This window comes from Tursiops truncatus, chromosome 3 (assembly GCF_011762595.2).
Source record: "Tursiops truncatus isolate mTurTru1 chromosome 3, mTurTru1.mat.Y, whole genome shotgun sequence".
Classification (NCBI taxonomy): Eukaryota; Metazoa; Chordata; class Mammalia; order Artiodactyla; family Delphinidae; genus Tursiops; species Tursiops truncatus.
In genome coordinates, this window is record NC_047036.1 from 127,119,280 (window position 1) to 127,137,332 (window position 18,053).

General features: G+C 44.1%; 2 protein-coding genes across 4 annotated transcripts in view; one reads left to right on the plus strand and one right to left on the minus strand.

Annotated features, from left to right (window-relative positions):
- The window catches only part of SLC36A1 (solute carrier family 36 member 1), a 104,505-nt gene that overhangs the window by 72,304 nt on the left and 14,148 nt on the right, over positions 1–18,053 (plus strand). The gene's annotated exons all lie outside the window — the stretch shown is intronic.
- The window catches only part of FAT2 (FAT atypical cadherin 2), an 86,334-nt gene that overhangs the window by 6,378 nt on the left and 61,903 nt on the right, over positions 1–18,053 (minus strand). For both annotated transcript variants that reach the window (XM_019924765.3, XM_019924766.3), the window contains exons 19-21: positions 14,323–15,133; positions 11,217–11,362; positions 265–706 (exon numbers count right to left, since the gene is read on the minus strand). In XM_019924765.3, the coding sequence (XP_019780324.2) occupies positions 265–706; positions 11,217–11,362; positions 14,323–15,133 (1,399 nt within the window). The remainder of the gene's footprint in view (positions 1–264; positions 707–11,216; positions 11,363–14,322; positions 15,134–18,053) is intronic.

The following is an 18,053-nucleotide window of genomic DNA, read 5'->3' on the forward strand; positions in this document are numbered from 1 at the left end:
CCTCTCGCTTAGCAGCCCTGTGACCTTGGGTGCGTTCCTTTACCTCTCTGGGTATCCCTTTCGTAGCCCAGTGGTTTCCTGAGCAGTAAAATGGAGCTTTAATGGCTCTCTTCTCTGCCCCCCACCCCCGCTCCCTCCCACATAGGACTGTGGTGGAGGAATCGGCTTGGTAAACTCTATGGTGATACACGATTGCTAGTTCAACCTGGCAGGGTCCTCTGCAGAGCCTCCTGGGATAAGCCTCAGGGTCAGCCCTAGCCTTACCTGCCCCGTGGGTCTGTGAGCACTTTCCACCGTTGAGACACGGGTTCTGGCTGCACTGGTCACTGTGGAGGCAACACTGGGTGAGGGCCCGCCTCTCCAGCATGCCCGCCACCTTCTTGCCATGGGTCAGTAGCTCCAGCGCCTCTCCGTTGATCATGACAGCATCCAGGCAGCCTTCGAAGCCCTGGGAGACATTTGGGAAAGAATGCAAGAGGACGAGGCCACCCAGAAAGAGGTCCCTTTCAGGCCTCAGACTCCAGCAGTTCTCTGGGAGCGCAAGGGAGGCGTTGGCTGCACTGTCAACCGACAGGTGAACGGAAGTATCTGTCTCCTCCACCAGAACAGAGTGCCACTCTTGGTCATTCACACGAGACTGGGAAGAAAGGTTTCTGTAGAAGCCACCTGGGCAATGGTATTCCAGCTGGAGCACTCCATCGACCAGCTGTAAAGAAAATCCAAATGGCCATCAGCAAAGCCAAGAAGTACTTAAAAAATGCCTGCTCAGAAGCTGCCAGTGCAAAGAATGTTAGTTTATTTTCACAGATAGGAGGGGTAGTGTTTGGTGATTTTCAAGGCTGTTTTAGACATTGTATTTGTAGAGTATAGAAACCCTCAAAGTGCTCTTCTGTGGTCTCATTTGGCCCTCGCCGCTCTCCATGGGATGGCCTGGGCGGGGATGATATCTCCATTTCAGAGATGAGGAAACTGAGGCCCAGAGATGCCTTGCTGATCAAGACCCTGTCTTTTGGATTCTTCTTCACAGCCCTCTCCAGTATTCTATACTCCTCAGCCTTCAGGGATACCAAAAACCTCCCTCTCACCCCCACTCCCTTACTCAACAGTTCAACAGTTCTTGAAGTGGGTCTCTAAGACGATTTCAGGGCATCTACAAGGTGAAACTATTTTCATAGTAATCCAAGACATTATTTGCCTCTTCTACTCTGATTCTGTTACAAATATACAGTGGTGATCTCTAGACATGCGCTATCACAACAGATAAAGGCAGAAGTAGGTACGAGCCAGCTAGCTTCTATTAAGCCAGATGTAAGAGAAATTTGCAAAAATGTAAAACAATACCACTCTTTTTTTAATTATGGAAAATGGAACAATTATTCTTAAAAATATGGTATTTATGTTAACATGTAATAGGTTTCTTGTTATTTTAAAACTTCTCAGTTTTAATTTCTAATAATGAAAATGCCAATAGCTGTTACCCACATAAACAAAACTTCCCTATGATCCTTGATTATTTTTAAGAGTATAAAAAGTCCCAAAATCAAAAAGTCTGAGAATCACTGGGTTAGAACATTTTAGTTCCCTTCACCCTCGAGAAGTGGGACTACTTGTGGCCAAATAGTTTTCCTGTCACTCTGGGTTAGGTAGCGCTTTCTCTGGGTGAAATGTGAAGATCTAACCCAGTGTTTTCCAGAAGTTGGACATTTGTACACCATCTTCCTGATTTTTGCTCTGGTTGAATTCTACCTATACCTTTATTTCCTTAAAAAGAAAACAGTATTATTACAGTAAATAGAAAACCAATATAACCTGCCATTAAGAAAAGACAATGACAAATATAAGTACAACATATACAAAACATTGTCATTAAATCACTCCTTTCACTTACCTAGGACCACAGATCTGTTGATCCCTCCATCTTTTCACTGTCTCTCCCCTCTGTAATGTCCTCATTCCTCTCCTTACCAATCTTAAATTCCATAGCCAAACTCCTGTCCCTCTTTTACTTGGTAGAACTCACTTGGCTAATACACAAATCCGGTGAAATCCAACTCTCCCTCTATATATAAGTATCATGGAGCTGAACATGGCTGGAGAAAAACACACAGCTTTTGCTTATTGGTCTCCCTTTAATTTCATGACCATGAGTCTCAAATGAGCCCTTCATGCTACCCAACAATCGTACTATCTTGCTTAGTTCCCTCACTCTCTCAGATGACTATTTTCACAACTTCTCTCTCCTCAGACCCTTAATGTCTCTCTCCCCATCCTCGCTCTCAGCAATCAGATGGAAACTTCCAGGCACTCTCACCATCGTATCTGTCCACGTTGTCCAAAGCCAATCTCTCCATTCATGCACTAGATCCCACCCCACCCCCCTTACCTCCTGAAGGACAAGATGCCACTGACTTTCCTTTCTCCTTCCTACATCTTTGTTCACTCTCTACTGGATCATCCCAATCATCATACAAACGTGCTGTTATTGTTCTAATCTTTAAAAAACAAAGTTTTCTTGAACGCACTTTTCCTGCCAGATAGTACTTTCTTTCTTTGCTTTCCCTTTGCAGCAAAATTCTACCCCCACCCACCATGACACTGAAACCACTGGTGTCAGGGCACTCAGCATCCTTTGTGTTGCCAAATTCAATGATTGATATCACTTCCCATCTTACTTGACCTCTCAGCAGCATATTATGCAGCTGATCACTGCTTCCTTCTTGATACACATCCCTCATTTGGCTTCCCAGATACAATACTCTCTTGGTTTTTCTCCAACATCATTGGTTGTATCTTTTCATTCTCCTTTATTGGATCCTCCTCTTCCCCAACCTCTCAGTGTTGGAGTATCTCAGGGATAAATCCTTAGTCTACTCTCTTTTCACTCTACACTCTTTGGTGATCTCCCCAGTCTCATGGCTTTGAATACTATGTATATGTGGAAGAATCCCAGATCTTCATCTCCACCCAGACCTTTCTCACTAGATTTTGTTTGTCCAGCTCCACTAGTAGGTCTAACAGTCATCTCAAGCTCATATGTCCAAAACGGAACTTCTGGTCATCCTCCTTCCCCAACCTACTCCACCTGTATGCTTGCCCGCGTCTGTTGGCAGCAACTCCATTCCTTCAGGTTGCTCAGGTCAACATCTTACTCCTTGCTTTCTCTCGCAGCCCTTATTCAGTTCATCAGGAAGTCCTGTTGACCTTACCTTCAAAATCTCTTCAGAATCTGAACTCTTTTTCCCAGTTCCACTGTCATTCCCCTGATCTAAACTGCCATCAGCTCTCACCAGAATTACTGCCTTTTGGCTGGGTCTTTCCACTTCCATCTTTGTTCCTCTAAAATCTATTCTCAACACAGTAGCCACAAGGACCGTTTTTGCATATGTCACACCATGTTAATTCTCTGCCCAAAACCTTCTAATGCCCCCCACTTTGCTCAGAATAAAACTCAAAGTCCTTAAATAGCCTATGAGACCTTTATAGATATGACCCCATCCTATTACATCTCTGACCTCAACTCCTGCTACTACTGTCCCCTTGCTCACTTCACTCAAGCCATATTGACATCTGAGCTGTTCCTTAAACATGCCAAGCAATCTCCTGCCAATGACTATACCCTCTACCTAGAATGCTGTTTCCCCAGAAGTCTACATGGCTAACTACCTCACCCCCTTCAAATTATTGTTCAATTATCACCTCAATGAAGCCTTCCCTAACCACCTTATTTAAAATTGCTACTTCCCACAAAAGGGCAGAATGCAAGCATCATCTCCTCCACTCTGGCTTGATAGACAACATAGCAGTTAGAGGCTCATCTTCATTGAGGGAGAAAAGCAGAATGTACAGAATGTACCAGGCACCTTCAAGATGGTGGAAGAGTAAGATGTGGAGACCACCTTCCTCCCCACAAATACATTAAAACTACATCTACATGTGGAGCAACTCCTACAGAACACCTACTGAACACTGGCCGAAGACCTCAGACTTCCCAAAAGCTTTGCTTTTGCCTTTGTCCTAGGGTTCTGTCTGTCTGGTTTTTTTTGTTTGTTTTGTTTTTTATAGTATAGCTTTTAGGGCTTGTTATCATTGGTGGATTTGTTTTTTGGTTGGTTGCTCTCTTTCTTTCTTTACTTTTAAAGTTTTTATTTTTAATATTTTTTTTAATTTTAATAACTTTATTTTATTACTTTTTCTTTCTTTCTTTTGAATATAGAAGCATTTAGGAGAATCCAGCTATATTTTATTAAGCCAGACATGAAAGAGATTTGCAAAGATGTAAAACAATGCCATTATCAGTAATTTTTAAAATACTGCTTTTCAAAAATTATGTTATTTATGTGAACATGAATTGGGCTTATTACTCATTTCTAAATGGATTAATAACAGCTATTTTAAATGTTTCATGGTTTTAATTTCTAACAGGGTAAACATCACTAGATATAACTCACATTAACAAAAGCTCTTTGGGCTTCTTTCTTTTTTTGGATTCTTTCTTTTTCCTCCCTTTTCTTCTGAGCCATATGGCTGACAGAGTCTTGGTGCTCTGGCCGGGTGTCAGGCCTGAGCCTCTGAGATGGGAGAGCTGAGTTCAGGACATTGGTCCACCAGAGACCTCCCAGCCCCACATAATATCAAACGGCAAAAGCTCTCCCATACATCTCCATCTCAACACTAAGACCCAGCTGCACTCAACGACAAGCAATCTACAGTGCTGGACGCCCTATGTCAAACAACTAGCAAGACAGGAACACAACCCCACCCATTAGCAGAGAGGCAGCCTAAAAATCATAATAAGGTCACAGACACCCAAAAAAACACCACTGGACATGGTCCTACCCACCAGAAGGACAAGATCCAGTCTCATCCACCAGAACACAGGTGCCAGTCCCCTCCACCAGGAAGCCTACACAACCCACTGAACCAACCTTAACCACAGGGAGAAGATACCAAAAAAAATGGGAACTATGAACCTGCAGCCTGAGAAAAGGAGACACCAAACACAGTATTTAAGCAAAATGAGAAGACAGAGAAATACACAGCAGATGAAGGAGCAAGGTAAAAACCCACTGGACCAAACAAATGAAGAGGAAATACACAGTCTACCAGAAAAAGAAATTAGAGTAATGATAGTAAAGATGATCCAAAATCTTGAAAATAGAATGGAGAAAATACAAGACACGTTTAACAAGGACCTAGAAGAGCTAAAGAGAAAAAACAATGATGAACAAGACAATACATGAAATTAAAAGTTCTCTAGAAGGAATCAATAGCAGAATAACTGAGGCAGAAGAACGGATAAGTGACCTGGAAGATAAAATAGGGGAAATAACTACCACAGAGCAGAATAAAGAAAAAAGAATGAAAAGAATTGAGGACAGTCTCAGAGACCTCTGGGACAACATTAAATGCACCAACATTAGAATTATAGGGGTCCCAGAAGAAGAAGAAAAAAAAAAGGGACTGAGAAAATATTTGAAGAGATTATAGTTGAAAACTTCCCTCATATGGGAAAGGAGATAGTCAATCAAGTCGAGGAAGTGCAGAGAGTCTCGTACAGGATAAATCCAAGGAGAAACACACCAAGACACATATTAATCAAACTATCCAAAATTAAATACAAAGAAAAGATATTAAAAGCAGCAAGGGAAAAACAACAAATAACATACAAGGGGATCCCCAGAAGGTTAACAGCTGATCTTTCATCAGAAACTCTGCAAGCCAGAAGGGAGTGGCAGGACATATTTAAAGTGATGAAAGGGAAAACCTACAACCAAGATTACTCTACCCAGCAAGGATCTCATTCAGATTTGAGAAATTAAAACCTTTACAGACAAGCAAAAGTTAAGAGAATTCAGCACCACCAAACCAGCTTTACAACAAATGCTAAAGGAACTTCTTTAGGAAGGAAACCCAAGAGAAGGAAAAGATCTACAATAATAAACCCAAAACAATTAAGAAAATGGGAATAGGAACATACATATTGATAACTACCTTAAATGTGAATGGATTAAATGCTCCAACCAAAAGACATAGACTACCTGAATGCATACAAAACCAAGATCCATATATATGCTGTCTACAAGAGACCCACTTCAGACCTAGGGACACATACAGACTGAAAGTGAGGGGATGGAAAAAGATACACCATGCAAATGGAAATCAAAAGAAAGCTGGAGTAGCAATTCTCATATCAGACAAAATAGGCTTTAAAATAAAGACTATTATAAGAGACAAAGAAGGACACTACATAATGATCAAGGGATCAATCCAAGAAAGATATAACAATTGTAAATATTTATGTACCCAACATAGGAACACCTCAATACATAAGGCAAATGCTAACAGCCATAAAAGGGGAAATCAACAGTAACACAATCATAGTAGGGGACTTTAACACCCCACTTTCACCAATGGACAGATTATCCAAAATGAAAATAAATAAGGAAATACAAGCTTTAAATGATACATTAAAGAAGAAGGACTTAATTGATATTTATAGGACATTCCATCCAAAAACAACAGAATACACTTTCTTCTCAAGTGCTCATGGAACATTCTCCAGGATAGATCATATCTTGGGTCACAAATCAAGCCTTGGTAAATTTAAGAAAATTGAAATCGTATCAAGTATTTTTTCTGACCACAACGCTATGAGACTAGATATCAATTACAGGAAAAAATCTGCAAAAAATATAAACACATGGAGGCTAAACAATACACTACTTAATAACCAAGAGATCACTAAAGAAATCAAAGAGGAAATTAAAAAATACCTAGAAACAAATGACAATGAAAACACAGTGACCCAAAACCTGTGCGATGCAGCAAAAGCAGTTCTAAGAGGGAAATATATAGCAATAAAATCCTACCTCAAGAAACAAGAAACATCTCAAATAAACAACCTAACCTTACACCTAAAGAAATTAGAGAAAGAAGAGCAAAAAAACCCCCAAAGTTAGCAGAAGGAAAGAAATCATAAAGATCAGATCAGAAATAAATGAAAAAGAAATGAAGGAAATGATAGCAAAGATCAATAAAAGTAAAAGCTGGTTCTTTGAGAAGATAAACAAAATTGATAAACCATTAGCCAGACTCATCAAGAAAAAAAGGGAGAAGACTCAAATCAACAGAATTAGAAGTGAAAAAAGAGAAGTAAAAACTGACACTGCAGAAATACAAAAGATCATGAGAGATTACTACAGGCAACTATATGCCAATAAAATGGACAGCCTGGAAGAAATAGACAAATTCTTAGAAAAGCACAACCTTCCAAGACTGAACCAGGAAGAAATAGAAAATATGAACAGACCAATCACAAGCACTGAAATTGAAACTGTGATTAAAAATCTTCCAGCAAACAAAAGCCCAGGACTAGATGGCTTCACAGGCAAATTCTATCAGACATTTAGAGAAGAGCTAACACCTATCCTTCTCAAATCTTCCAAAATATAGCAGAGGAAGGAACACTTCCAAACTCATTCTATGAGACTACCATCACCCTGATACCAAAACCAGACAAAGACGTCACAAAAAAATAAAACTACAGGCCAATATCACTGATGAACATATGCAAAAATCCTCAACAACTAGTAAACAGAATCCAACAGCACATTAAGAGGACCATACACCACGGTTAAGTGGGGTTTATCCCAGGAATGCAAGGATTTTTCAATATACACAAATCAATCAATGTGATACACCATATTAACAAATTGAAGGATAAAAATCATATGATCATCTCAATAGATGCAGAAAAAGCTTTTGACAATATTCAACACCAATTTATGATAAAAACCCTCCAGAAAGTAGGCATAGAGGGAACTTACTTCAACATAATAAAGGCCATATATGACAAACCCACAGCCAATGTCGTTCTCAGTGGTGAAAAACTGAAACCATTTCCACTAAGATCAGGAAAAAGACAAGGTTGCCCACTCTCCCCACAATTATTCAACATAGTTTTGGAAGTTTTAGCCACAGCAATCAGAGATGAAAAAGAAATAAAAGGAATCCAAACTGGCAGAGGAGAAGTAAAACTGTCACTGTTTGCAGATGACATGATACTATACATAGAGAATCCTAAAGATGCTACCAGAAAACTACTATACAGGCAGCTCATGCAGCTCAATATCAAACAACAAAAAACCCAATCCAAAAATGGGCAGAAGACCTAAATAGACATTTCTCCAAAGAAGATTTACAGATTGCCAACAAACACATGAAAGGATGCTCAACATCACTAATCATTAGAGAAATGCAAATCAAAACTACAATGAGGTATCACCTCACACCAGTCAGAATGGCCATCATCAAAAAATCTACAAACAATAACTGCTGGAGAGGGTGTGGAGAAGAGGGAACTCTCTTGCACTGTTGGTGGGAATGTAAATTGATACAGCCACTATGGAGAACAGTATGGAGGTTCCTTAAAAAACTAAAAATAGAACTACCATACGATCCAGCAATCCCACTACTGGTCATATACCCTGAGAAAACCATAATTCAAAGAGTCATGTACCGCAATGTTCATTGCAGCTCTATTTACAATAGCCAGGACATGGAAGCAACCCAAGTGTCCATCGACAGATGAATGGATAAAGATGTGGCACAAATATACAATGGAATATTAGCCATAAAAAGAAACTAAATTGAGTTATTTGTAGTGAGGTGGATGGACCTAGAGACTGTCATACAGAGTGAAGAAAGTCAGAAAGAGAAAAACAAAGACCGTATGCTAATACATATATATGGAATCTAAAGAAAAATAAATGGTTCTGGAGAACCTAAGGGCAGGACAGGAATAAAGATGCAGATGTGGAGAATGGACTTGAAGACAAAGGGAGGGGGAAGGGTAAGCTGGGATGAAGTGAGAGAGTGGCATGGACATATATACACTACCAAATGTAAAATAGATAGCTAGTAGGAAGCAGCTGCATAGCACAGGGAGATCAGCTCTGTGCTTTGTGTCCACCTAGAGAGGTGGGATAGGGAGGGTGGGAGGCAGACGGAAGAGGGAGGAGATATGGGGATGTATGTATACGTATAGCTTATTCACTTTGTCATACAGCAGAAACTAACACACCATTGTAAAACAGTTTAACTCCAATAAAGATGTTACAAAAAAAAAAAGACAGACTGTACCAAATGTGTCATCCTTTTGTATAAAACTGCACTATGTCATCAGTATCATTACTATTTAAAAAATGAACACAATTACTTGAGTGCTTGCTTTGTTTTAGGCACTGTGCCAAAAGCTTTCCTTGAATCATTATGTAATTCGCACGGAGTACAGAGCAATGGGTAAGAGCTCGGGTGCTGGAGCAGGTTGGCCTAGCCCAGGCCCCACCATTTACTGCCTGTGCGGTCATAAGCAAATTACTGAATCCCCCCAAGCCTCAGTTTCTTCATCTATAGGACGAGGATGATGACAGTCACCACTTACAAGGCTCTTTCGAGGACTAAATTCTACAACACAGGCAATAAGGTGTCTGGCACAACAAGGGCTCAGTACTTTCTTATGACCACGCTAGAAGGATGAGTCCCATTTTCATAGATGAGTAAATCGAGATGTAGTGAGATGGAGGCTCTGGCCCAAAGGACCGAGTGCCTGAGCAGGGATTCGAAAATGGGAGCTCAGCCATGCACATGTGCTGGTCACAGGAGCCTGCCATGAACAACTGGCTCTCTTCAGTATATTTCCCTATAGCATTTAAATTTATTACAATAAGTATGTGTCATTTTTATTAAAAAAAACCCATAAAGCTATTTTCAGAATTTAGAATAATATAGCAGGAAAGGAAAAATATAAAGAAGACTATCCATGAAAATCATGACCTCCAGGCTTATGATTTATTTGAGAGCTTTAAAAGCACAAAAGGACTGTGACTGTAGAAGAGAAACACTCTGCAGCCTGCGTCTCCTGCACACCGCCCTGCTCTCTGAGCAGCTGATCTCCGTGAAGTTGCTGCTGCAGGGTTCCGCGTTGCAGGTGGACAGGTACACAAGGGTAGGGGTGGACAATAGTGTTTACTGTGCCCCCTCATTCTTCTTTTCCTTTTGGGACACTCTGCCTCCTTCTCAACTGAGTCTGTGTTGTTCTGGAAAGGCTGGCCCCTCTCCCTGGCAGCCTTGGGGATAGTCACATGACTCAGACCTGCCAATCAAGGTCTGAGGTGGGAATTTTACCGCTGTTGGAAAGAGATGCTCCCTTTCTGCTGGGCTGGCTTGGTGGCAGAATGAAAGCCTGGGCTGCTGGGGCCACCTTTGCCATTACTTGGGGGGATATATGTGGTCTTCTGAACAAAAGCAGATCTGACAGCAGGAAGGAAAAGGATCCTGTTGATATACTTTGAACACCTGGATCTACCCAAGCCTGAGGTCAACCCTTGGACTCTTCCATTACATGAGCCAATAGAATTCTCTCTTTTGTTTAAAGAATAATAATAGTAAAATTGCAACTTCCCACATTCCTGATCCCCCTTAACCTTTTTTTTTCTCTTTTAACCCAAAGCACTTCTCACATTTGGACAAACTCTATAATTTTCTGGTTTATTGTCAGTCTCCCACCATAGGATGAAAGCTCTAGGAGGGGTTTTTGTCTTTTTCACTGATGAGACCCAAGCACCTGGAAGAGTGCCTGTTGCACAGTAGATGCTCCACAAATGTTTGTTGAATGGATTAAATTCTAACTAGCTGTCAGAGTCTGCTTTCTCTTTGTCAAAATGGGAGATGGACACCTGTGATAGAGATGTTAAAATCAGGCAGGTACTCTGAGACTTTCTACAAGACAGAATCAGAAGGACTAAAAGACCCTTGAAAGGAAATTCATTTTCCTCCACGTGGATTCCACGTACCTTAATGTACCCCAGCCTTCCACCCATCTTGGAAAACACTGGTCTATTACTCAGCAAAAAGTGATAAAATCATCAACCAGGTCTAGGTGGCCTTACCCATCTCTCTTTCTATCTTCAGAGGCTCTCTGTCATCCCACAGAACGCCTGACCTCTGTTGTCCTTGGACATGTATTGCCAGGTGGGGTGGCTTTGGCTCTCATGGCTGGCAAGTCTCGTGTTCTACCTAAGAGTCACACCCAGTATCCCTGAAAACCGTGCAGGGGTTTCTTTGCAGAAGTGACCCTTCTTGGCCACCCCCCATGCCGCCCCACCTCCCCAGCCTGGCACGCCCACAGGAAATCTCTCAGGCTGGCAGTGCCTTACCTTCAGGGAGAGACACACTGTGTTATTGCTGAACAGGAGGATGGCCTGTGACTGGAGTGTTTTCAGGCGGAAACGGATGTGCCCATTCTGAGCCTCTGGGAGACTGTACCGCCCGAAGCTCTGACCGCTGAACCTCGCGGCAGTACCTGTGAAAGCAACCAGAGGCACTGTCACCTCCACACAAAGTGGTCCCCACGGAGCCCTGGAACTGACTTTGTCTCATTCAACCCTTGGGTGGCAAGCATTTGCTTCCATTTTACAGATGAAATTTACCGAGGCTGTGGGGTTACTTGTCCAGGGTCACACAGTTAGACAGGGGCCATCACCCTGCACACCTTCCTCTGGCCCCAGGGACCCTCGCCTTGGGTCCTGGCCTGGATCAGAAACTGTGAACTCAAACCATTAAGAAAGCAAGAATCAAGCCAGAAAGGTCATCAGTCAAGTGTGCACAAGTCAAAACTTCTATCCTCCATATTTTCCATGTGATTTCTGACATCACTTGGGGAAGAAGGAGGTTGAGTTGGAGAGGATTTTGCATATGTGTGTGACTTCAGGGACACCACGAGGGCTTTTGCCTCAAGACATCTTCTTCATCATCAGGAGTGTAATCATTTGGGTAAGCGCTTCCCACACGAAATGCTGCTGAGAAGTCGAGAGACTTCTGTGGTAAAGGAAGAAGGTAGTGATAAATTGTGTGGCCAAAACTTCCGTATGCTCCATCCTCCGTAGCAATTGCTAATGCAGAATTGCACAGTGAGGAGTCTGAGACTTCACCTAAACTTGAGTTTTTCAAGCTTATTTGAACATGGGACCCTCTAGTGTGGACTTCGTACCCATAGCCCTTGGAAATAGCATTCTGTGGAAACTCCTTCGGGACATGCTGTGTTATATTAAGCCATGCCCACCCCAGATTTTTTTTTTTTTAAATCCACCCTCCTCAGAAGTGAGTTCAGTTATTAAATCCCTAAAACCTCTGTGTGAATAAGCTTATCAGTTGTCAGGAGAAGGGATGAGCAGTACAGGCTCCAGATTCCTAGGGAAGAGGATCGTTGAAGAGAGGGAACACAGGCCAAAAGGAGGAGAAAGAACCAGAAAGTGAGGCCCTTGGGATTACAAGATGCTAAGATGCTGTCATACCGTTCGTCTAAAACGCTCTGATGCTGGCAATTCCATTCGGGTAGGTCGTTGTTGGATGGGATCTTGCAGATGATCTAGATCAAGAATCCCCAAACCTGGCTGAGTATCAGCATTAGCTGAAGAATCTTTTAGAATACAGAATGCTAGGCTCTACCCTTAGTGAGTAAGATTCTGTAGTTCTGGTGGCACTTGGGTATCTGTATTTTAAAAATCTCCCCATGGTGGGTGTAGCAACTGGAAGAGAGCCCAAGGGAGGTTTCTGAGATGCTGATCGTGTTCTGGTCCTTGATCTAGGTGATTACCTTGATCTAGGCTTGTTACACTGGTGTATTTGATTTGTGAACACTTGTTGAGCTGTACACTTATGATACATGGATCTTTCTGTATGTCCTGTTTCACTAAAATGTTCAAACAAACAAACAGAAACCAAACTTCTTTCCAAGTGGTTCTGGTGTTAGGTGAGCCAGCCTACCTAGTATTTCTCAAAGTGCAGCCCTTGGCCCACCTGCTTCAGAAATGCTTGAGGTGCTGGCTAAAAAGGCCAATTCCAGGCGTCACCCAAGACCTTCTAAATAAAAAACTCCGCAGGTGACAGCCAGGAGCAGGTCACTTTATAAACATGCTCCCCAGGTGATTTTGCATAACCTTGAATTTTAGAACCTCTGCTATCTGATGCCAGGGGGTCAGGAGAGAACCTTCAGCCATCACAGCTTTCCCTGCAGCCGACTCCAGGGTAAGAGACACAAGAAGGGAACACCTGCCGCCCCAGCCCACCCCATACCCCTAGAGTAGCTCACCTAGTGTAAATCCAGAGGGCCCTGGAGAAAGTCCACAAATCTTCCTAGAATTTCCCTAATGCAAGCTGGGTGGACCCCTAGGCCAGGCCAGGCAGGGGGCAAGGGGGCGGGGCTGATGTCATTCCCCTTTTGCAAATGCACCTGAGCTGATCCAGGGCATTGGTCCTAATGCCAGGGGCACTGGGGTAAGTCCTGTCAGAACACCAAGTTCCTAAAGGGTTTGGCGAAGAGCTCAGGCTTTAGAGTGGGACACAGGTATTTGAATAACCAGCCTTTCACTGGAGGCTGTAGTTTCAAGCAAACCAATACAATCCCCATACCTGTTTCAGCTGTAGATGGAGCTAATGATCCTGCTTCCTAAGGTGGTGGTGATGAGTTTAGGTAACATACACACAGAGACCGGCACATAGCAGAGTCCTTATAGCAACAATTACCACCAAGTGAATGGTAGCCACCACTGATGGGGTGCTTAGTATGAGACAGCTTAGGGGTTAAAATGCTTTCATATCCACTAAGTAATTTACTCCCCAAACCAACTCAAGGAGGCAGATGATACTATCTTCGTTATTTCAAAGATGAGGAAAAAGCTCAGAGGCTTTTAGTAAGCCACCCAAAGTTACACAGCTCGTAAATGACAGAGCTGGGGTTTGAACCTGAGCTGCTTAGTCTAAACGTTGAGGTTAAAACTATCAGGCTATAGTAATAATAGTAGTAGTGCTAGTAACTTGGGTTAATTGACCACCTTCTGTAGGTCAGGCACTTTTCTAAGCAAGCACTTGATATTTAATTCTCATTTAATCCCTACAACAGTGCAAAGGCAAAGAGAGGTTAAATAATTTTCTTAAGGTCACCTGGCTAGCTAGTGGAGTAGCTGGGATTTGAACCCAAGCAACTTGATGCCAGAGTCTATGCTTTCAGCTGTGATGCTGAACTGCCTCTTGAATTCTTACCATTATTTTCAAAGTTCCAAACAGTGACCAGAACTAGGGTGCTATTCCATGACTAGATTTTTTTTGTGAGGCCATACCTGTCTTGTGGTGGTCCCTGGTCTTTAACCCTGTTAAAATGTCCCTCTGACTACCCCAGAGAGCCCCCTGCTGGGATCTCCATCCCTGGAGTCGGTCTGGCTGGGCCATCAGCACTGGGTGTCCTGGGGAAGTCCCATTCCTCACCGTTACAGGAGCAGTTCCTCTCCAGGTGGTGCCGCGGGGTCAGGATGCTGAGCCTGGCTGTGCTGTACGTGGGCCCAACCCTGGGGTCCAGGTGCACGGTCTCTTGGCAGATTTGTCCCTGGCAGGCTGGCCCCTGGCAGGGCACCACAGCCATGGCTGACCTCATCTGAATTCCCACCGAGTGTTCCATCTCCTTGGCTGAGTGAGTGATGTTGGATGCCAGCTCCTGGAGCTTGGAGAAGGACCCCGAATGCCCCTCAAAGACCAGGAGCACGTCCACCCCAGCCATGGCCTCTGCAGGCTGCAGGCTGGCCAGGTGGATGTTGGCTCGTTTGATGTCCAGCCTGTTGCTGAGGAACCTCTGCAGGTTCCTCCAGTGATCACTCACCAGCTCCTCCGGGGTGAGCTGGTGGAAGCCCATCAACACGGCCTGCTGCAGAGCCTCCCGCCCCACATGCCACACGTGGACATGGACCCCGGCAGTGGTGGAGAAGGTCCCATCGCTGACCATGACGTTGAACGTGTAGCGGCCCCGAGGCAGCCCCTGGGCAGCGATGATCTTGCCATCAGACGTGCCCACTGTGAAGCGCCTGCCCAGGCTCTCCTCTCCTGCCAGGCTGTAGGTCAGCGTGTCCTGTGGGTCTCGGTCTGTGGCGTGGATTTTGCCCACCATGCCGCCCTGGAACTCCTCCTCCCCGATGGTGATGAAGATCTCCAGTGGGAGGGCGGAGGGTGGGTAGTGGCTCTGCTCCCTGACGTGGACGCTGACCGACGTGGAAGATGAGAGGGGCGGGGTGCCGCTGTCTGACACCTGTGGGCGAAGCGGGCACCGAATTACCATAGGACCGGGGCTGTCGGGGCCTCCCCAGGGAGCCACGTCCCTCTGCTCCAGGGCAGGCTCAGCGTGTTGTCGCATTTGAAAGGGAAAGTCGTAACTCCAAAAGCGCTGAGGGCTCTGTGGAGGGAGTTACATCCCACAGCACGGGTGTGGGTGCTAAAACTTCACTCCACCTTCCATCTGACACTTCTCTGCGCCCGTCCTAAGCCTCTCCAGCCACACGCGGCCTCCTACCTCTTGAGCTTCTCTCATTCTGTCTCTTTCCTTAGGAGGGTCATCAAAGGTCTCCTAGTGATTCTAGGGTACACGCTTCATGGCCCCTGTCAGCCTAAGGAGGTTCTCCTACACCTCTTTACTGTGTGACTGGGGTCGGGGTTGGGGTGGGCGTGTCTTCTTCAGCTCAGCCAACAAATATTTATTGAGTGCCTTGTATGGGCCAGGCCGTCTGCTATGATCAGAAGAAAAGAGAGGTGAGGAGAAGAGGTGACAGACAGGGAACAGCAAGCGTCAGGCCCTCTGGTGGGAAAGAATGCTCAACACAGCAGGAAGGGACCACTGCTGCTGGAGGAGCGGGCAGGGCTGAGGGCCAGAGGTGAGCAGAGAGGGAAGCCCAGGCTGTCGCTGATGGGCTGAGGAGCACGAGGTTGGATTTAAGGCAGGCCCGAAAAGCCACTGCAGGTTTGAAGCAACGTGACCTCACTTAAGCTAGGAAAGATTCTAAATTAGAAATGCCTTTCCCTTGCACATTTCACCAGACATCTCTGCAACTTTCTGTCTGGACTTAGCAAGGAGGAAGCTTCCTTCCTCTCCTCAGTAATGTTATCACTTTCTCAGCTGTCAGCAGGGTCTTCACGGTTTTCCCTACAGTAATATCTTGTTCATGTGGATCTGCTTTGAGTGCAGGAGAAAGGTGCAATATTACACCTACTGCTGGGAATTGTGCATAACACTGATGAGATATAAATAGCAACAGTACTCATTAATATTGCTGCTAAGAATAATATATAACTAATATTAACCGAGTACAAACTGTGTGCCAGTCACTTTTGAATGCTTTAAATGCATGACCATAGTTTATCTTTCTTATGAGGTAAGTACCCTGAAGTGTCCTATTTTACAAAAGATATAACTGAGTCTCAGAGAGGTCAAGTGATGTGCCCAAGGTCATACAGCAGGTAAGGCCAGAGCAGAATCTGAACTTCTTGTGTTCATAGCCTGTTTCTTTGCTGGCCTATAGTGCCTCCCAGTGAACGGAAGCAGAAATACGGGACAAATGCAAGAGAGAGTGATGATGCCAATAGTTACTGAGTGATTGTCTGGGCCAGTATACCGAGGTCAGGAAGCTGTTGCCTCCCTAGATATTCACACCCATGTCCTTGGCTTTGAGGACCCTCTACATTAGCCCATGCCTGTCCTCTGAGCTGCAGACTCCCATTCCCAGCTGCCTATTGGACACCTCTACTTAGATATTTTATGGACACCTGAAAGGTAACACATGCTAAGCAGAGCCCTCATTTTACCCCATAAACCTGTCCCTCCCCCACCCCAAGTCTTTCCAGTCTCATAAGTGGCCCTACCATCCAGACTTTACTGGAGCCAGGAACCTGGGAGTGGTCATGATTCTTCTCTTTTCTCTCTCTCTTCGTATCCAATCCACCACCGACTCCCATTTATTTCCAAGCAAAACCTGTCGCAGATATGTCCATTTGTTCATCTTCACCATCACCTCAAGGTCTCATCACCACTACCTCCAGCTTAGATGAGTTCTCATTGGTCTCCCTCAACCACTCCTGCCCCCTTCAACTGACTTTCTCTAGAGCTTCAAAAACAAGCCTCCTGAGACAGAAGAAGGGTCACTTCTCTCTTTGAAACCCTTCAATCACTTCTAATTGCACTTTGATTAGAATCTAAAAGTATTATCAAGGCTTATCATTAGGATGACTCTACTTCCTGGTTAGCCCAGGACAGTCTTGATTTTCACCTTTGTGGATCACTTATCACCAATTAACTATTTTTAATGCCTCTGTCACTCTCAAGAACATCACAGTTTGGGCCTCACATAACACGGTCATCCAAGCTATGAGACCCGAATGATCCACCCAACCCATCTCTTCAACTTCATTCCCACCGATGGTCACCACCCGCTGACCACGTGGCAACACCTCAGGTCACTTCAAGCTCTTTCCCACCCTGGCACTTGGTCTCATCTTGCTCTTCCTGCCTGTGATGCTCTCCTGCCCACTTTCCACATGGGCAGCTCCTCAGATCTCAGCACAAATGCCCTCTCCTCACAAGGACAGCCACCCTCTGAAAGTGTCTCTCTTGTGCCTTATGAGCCTCCTGTCACTTTCTTCATCTGTTTATTGCTTATCTCCATAATTAGAATCAAAAGCCCATGGGGATGGGGATCATCCCCTTCTTTCCCCTGCTATATTACTAGCAGGTAGCATGCCATATCATAAGTACTCATAAATGTTAAGTATATGATAGGTACTCATAAATGTTTGTTGAATGATGAATGGCTGGCTGTCTGGTTGGCTGGCTGAATGGATGACTACATCATTGTGAGCCCAGAGAAGTTCACAGAATAGTAGGATCCACTAGATTTGAGATTTAGGAAAGGGATTTGGGGGAATGAAATGAGGGAGAAATGTTTGATCACCATCTTGGCCACTTTTCCTTGGGCAGTTCTCATACAACCCATATAATATCACTATAATCCTCTCCGTGTATGTATATGTTCCCTCATTTGACCCCTGCACTGAAACTGTGGGTAATCATGGATTAGCGGATCCATGGATTAGTCAAATTCATTTCACCTGCCTTCACTAAACAAGGTCATTTAAAGACTTGCATCTGCACATATCCTAAACAATATGATGTTTTCCAGAGT